The 4,690-nt window shown below is 47.4% G+C and overlaps 1 protein-coding gene and 1 pseudogene across 1 annotated transcript in view; both read left to right on the top strand.

The window, feature by feature from the left end:
• The first annotated feature begins 1,029 nt into the window (after positions 1-1,029).
• LOC105990796 lies at positions 1,030-1,347 on the top strand (annotated as a pseudogene).
• Positions 1,348-4,064: 2,717 nt separating this feature from the next.
• The window catches only part of Tgfbr1 (transforming growth factor, beta receptor 1), a 48,715-nt gene continuing 48,089 nt past the window's right edge, over positions 4,065-4,690 (top strand). Inside the window, exon 1 of the mRNA XM_013023241.1 lies at positions 4,065-4,499. Coding sequence (XP_012878695.1) covers positions 4,065-4,499 — 435 coding nt within the window. The remainder of the gene's footprint in view (positions 4,500-4,690) is intronic.

The raw sequence follows: 4,690 nt of genomic DNA, 5'->3' as shown, positions 1-4,690 counted from the left end.
TCCTACGTTCTGAGACCTATATGAGGGAGGAAAGAGGCCAGGAGATTAAAAGCATGTATAGCATGATCTCTACCTTTTGAATTTGGACTCAGTTCATGTTATGTCCACACCAACAAGGTGTGGCCGAAATGAAAATAGTGGTGTGGTACCTTTAAACCTAGCATTCAAGCAGACGTGCTCTCTCTTTCTCATTAACTTGTATCCCTGAGCTGTCATGTGAACAAGCCTAGGCCAGTCTGCTGGAGGATGCAAACCACCTGGAGACTTGCTCAGAGGCCAGCTAACTTGTCACCTGACAGCAGACTCATACAAGAGTAGCTGAGATCAGCTTGGATGACTTAGAGAAACTGCCCAGTATACCCACAGTCTCTTGGAAAATAACACATCACAACAATTATTCGAAGCCACTGAGTTTGGAGGCAGATTCTTAGGAGAAATAAGAGCAGCCGCCAACAATGGCATAAATCAATAATATCTTGATAGAATGGGCCTACAAGTATAGTGGTGTGCTTTTTTGCATGTTTTTTAAAAATAAATTAATTGTACAAAGGAGTTTCTTTGCAATATTTGTATAGATTCACACAATATACAATATACTTTGATCAAATTTACCTCTTTTATTACCATTTTTTTTGGGGGGAGGGGCGGTCATGGGGCTTGAATTCAGGGCCTGGGTGCTGTCCCTGAGCTCTTCTGCTCAAGGCTACTGCTCTACCACTTTGCACCACAGTTCTACTTTTGGTTTATGAGTGATTAATTGTAGATAAAAGTCTCATGGAGACTTTTCTGTCCAGGCTGGCTCTGAACTCCCATCCTCAGATCTCAGCTTCCTTAATAGCTAGTATTACAGGTGTGAGCTACCAGCACCTGGCTTCATTACTCTTTCTTAACCTCTGTCCAGCTCCCTTTAAAAATAGTTGTTAGTGGATTTTCCTATATTATTTTCATACATGAAGGTCTCTGAGGTTTAAAAAAGAGGATTTTCTCATATAACAAGAAATAAGTTCTCTCAGGGCGATATGAGGCAATATGGCCAGATGCACCAAGAAGATGGGCATCGTCTATAAATTTGGCACCAGCTATGGTGCCTCACTCCAGAAGATGGTGAAAAAATTGAAATCAGCAAGCACGCCAAGTACACCTGTTCCTACAGTGGCAAGATCAAGATGAAGAGGAGAGCTGTGGGAATCTGGCACTGTGGTTCCTGCATGAAAGCAGTGGCTGATGGATGAAAGCATCAGCTTTCATCATCAGGTTGATGGTACCTGGACTTACAACACCACTCCTGCCGTCACAGTCAAGTCTGCCATTAGAAGACTGAAGGAATCAAAAGACCAGTAAAAGCTCCACCATGAGAGATGTCCCTGGTGCACAATAAATGGGTTAATTTATATAACAACAACAACAAAGGAAATATGTAAGCTTTTTTGGAGCTGGTGCAGTTGCTCAAGGAATTTATCAAGGATGCAGACTCTTTTCTTTTTCTTTCTTTTTTTTTTGATGGGAACAAATACCATTGTGTAGAAAGTAGACTTCTTATCACTTTTCACTGGCTAGAACTCTGTCACATGGTCATACCTAGGTGCAAAGAGCCTGGGAAATTGACTTAAAAAAAAAAAGCCCAAGGTGAATTACATCCCCCAAAAGGAATAAAAATTTTGTTACAAAGCAAAAACAGGAGTATTTAGGCACCAGCAGCCTCTGCACTCTGATTTGGTGAAGGCATCTTATTTGAGGAAACAATCTGAAAGAAAAATAATCGATATATTTGGCATAGATTATGAGGTAGTACTGTACAGGGGAAAGGCATTGTTGTATGTCTCCCAGGCTGAGCTCTGCAGCTGACAACTCTTGATTTCTCCCCGCTTTACATCAACATACGGGAGAGAATGACGGGTAAACCTTTGTAGAACCTGTGGACACTGTGTAGGAAATTTACATTTGTGACAGATTCCCTTTTAGGCTTCCCAACAGAACAACGAGTTGATGTTATGTTCTCCTGGGGATAACATGCTAAAATCTCGGAGAGAACAGACCTATATCCAGGGACTGGCAGAGCTAGAATTCTAAGGAGAGGCTGAAGGCCTCCCAAAGAAGAGGTTTCTATGGCTCAACCTTTTTTTTTTGTCCAGTTGTGGGCCTGAACTCTGGGCCTGGGTACTGTCCCTCAGCTCTTCAACTGAAGGCTAGCGCTTTACCACTTGAGCCACAGCACCACTTCTGGCTTTTTCTGCTTATGTGGCACTGAGGACTCAAACCCAGGGCCTCATGCATGCAAGGCAAGCACTCTAACACTGAGCCACCTTCCCAGCCCTATGGCTCAACCTTTTTAAAAAGACAAATAGACTTATTCACTTTATTTTGAATTATAAAGCCAGTGTGTTTGGAAGTGGGCCCAGTGTTCTGTGAAGCAAAATTACTGAGAAGTTGCCTACAAATGCTGATTCCTGCACTGCCTCCCGGGAACCTGAAGCCAGAATCTAGGCCCAACACCAGAAATGTCCCACAGCGTGGGACGTGGAGGGAAGAAGCGCTGTGGAGGAAGTCTGAGGCCGCAGCTTACAAAACAACGAGCCACGATTTTAAACTTAAAATTTATTGTTCCATTTTAACATAGATTATGTATTTGTGCCTCATGAAAATTTCCTCCTCATATCAGGAAGACAAATTTTTTAAAAATAGTCTGTTTCTCCTTCCTGCCTCTTAGTTTCCTAGTGAACACACTGAATTCCATGGAAAATGTTAAGGACCCAGAGGTGTGTCATCCAAGAGATCTATCTTTCTGTTGATTAGCATAGTTTCTATAAGGCAAAGGCAGGGATTCAAACCAAAGTAAATTCTGACTAGAATCATCCAGAACTGGAAGAGGATGGCAAAGGAAATGACACTGTTTACTATGTTCCAGACACAATTCCAGACATATTGTATCATTAAAGGACCCAAGAGATGCGATTCAATTCCTTTTACTTATAAAGGGGATAGGAGTCATTCTCAGTACCTTCTGAATGATGATGAGAAATACCTTTTGAGATCAACCATCCTTTCATTTCATTTATTCATTCCATTAAAAAGAAAAAAAGGTCTCCTAAGCTTTTAACTTATGCAAGACACTATGAGAAAGAGCAGCAAAAGGGCAATTGAGTTTTCAGATGTAACAAGGCCAACCAACTCTCCTTTGAAGCCACCTGGGACTAACAAGATTGGGGCTGGAGCCTTGCAGAAGCAATCTGTCTGACCTCCATGGGCTTGAGCCAGGAGCCCACCAGAATCCCAGAGAGCAGCCTATTCAGGCTCCAAAAAGTTAAGCGACTTGCTCAAGTAAGTAACCCAACCAGGAAGGGGCACTAGCACAGCCCTCAGACCCCAGCTCCAACTCCCTTTCCAGCTCAATGAAGTCTTCCAAGCTGGAGAAAATGTTCAGCAAGTAGTTTTAAAGTCTTTTATCCATCCATACGCGAGTACTGCTACCCAGCTTTATTTAATTCCAGGCTCAAAGCACACAGAAAATAATTTTCTTTTTCCTTAAAAGGTTCTGCGGAAAGAGAAAAAAATCACTCATTCTCTGCGCCTCTGCAGCAGCCTCGGTGTGGCTGTGTTTGTGTCTGTAGAAAGGACTCGTCTGACAGGAAGAATTACAAATCTGGAGCTCGTTTTGGCATCCCAGAGGAGGTGGGCGGGGCGTCTCACAGTAAATTGGCAATTCAGAATGAAACGTAGTGTATTTGGGTTTTTTAGTGACACCTCAGAATTATTACACGGGCGTGTCCAAGACAGTTTGAAGTGATGACGATTGCTCTCCCTCAGCCTAGGGGAGCTGGTTGCTCAGTAGAGGTGTGTGGGGGGAGGGAGGGGGGAGTCTTCTTCCTTTAAGGTGTGTGGGACTCTCGAGGTCCAACCAGGTTGTGGACGGGTTAGGAGGGAAGCTTGGATCCCCACTTTGGGATTGTCCTGGAGAGGGGGAGTCTATCTGGGGAGGGGGTGTATCGAGCTCATGGTATTGGGGGTCTGAGGCTGGGATCTGAGAACTTTGGGGCTGGAGTTGGGGGACGTGGGCAAGGTTTGGGATGGACGTTGACAGCAGGAAGAAACAGGGGACGGGGGTCACCTGTCTTGGTGGGGGTGCTGGAAAGTTGAAGCGCGGCTCTGGGGAGGGCAAGTCGCAGCAGATGCCCGTCCGGACCCCAGTGTGTGGATGTGGGGTGGATGTGTTGGGGTTGTCGGGGCAGGGCTGGGAGGGGGCGGGGGGCGTGCACGTGAGGTCAAAAGTAAAAGAACAGAGCGTCCAGCGGCACCAGCCTTTTCCACCTCGCACAGCGGTGCATCCGGGGCGGGAGGCTCGGCACCGAGGCTGGCGGGACGCTACCTCCTCCCCCTCCCCCCGCCCGTGGCCGGCGGCGGAGCTGGGGCAGCTCCGTCCGCACCAGCGGTTTGGGGGCGCTGCCTGGGAGTATGAGGGCGTGGCCAGCGGCCGGAGCCAGAGGCTCCTCATTGGCTGCCAGGTTGGGCCGTGGGAGGGGTTTGCGGCTGGGTCCCGCTAGGGCGCTCGCAGGCGGTGGGAGGCGGGGCCGGAGGGAGCCGGGCAGCCAATGGGCGCGCGTCCCCCGGAGCAGTTACAAAGGGCCGGAGCCAGGCCGCCGCGGCGGCAGGGGAGGTGGGGCGAGGCGAGGCTTGCCGAGGCGTAGCGGCGGCC

The sequence above is a fragment of the Dipodomys ordii genome, unplaced genomic scaffold (assembly GCF_000151885.1).
Source record: "Dipodomys ordii isolate 6190 unplaced genomic scaffold, Dord_2.0 Scaffold67, whole genome shotgun sequence".
Taxonomy (NCBI): Eukaryota; Metazoa; Chordata; class Mammalia; order Rodentia; family Heteromyidae; genus Dipodomys; species Dipodomys ordii.
Note: the sequence above shows the minus strand (reverse complement) of the source record. Positions and strands in the feature narration are given on the sequence as shown.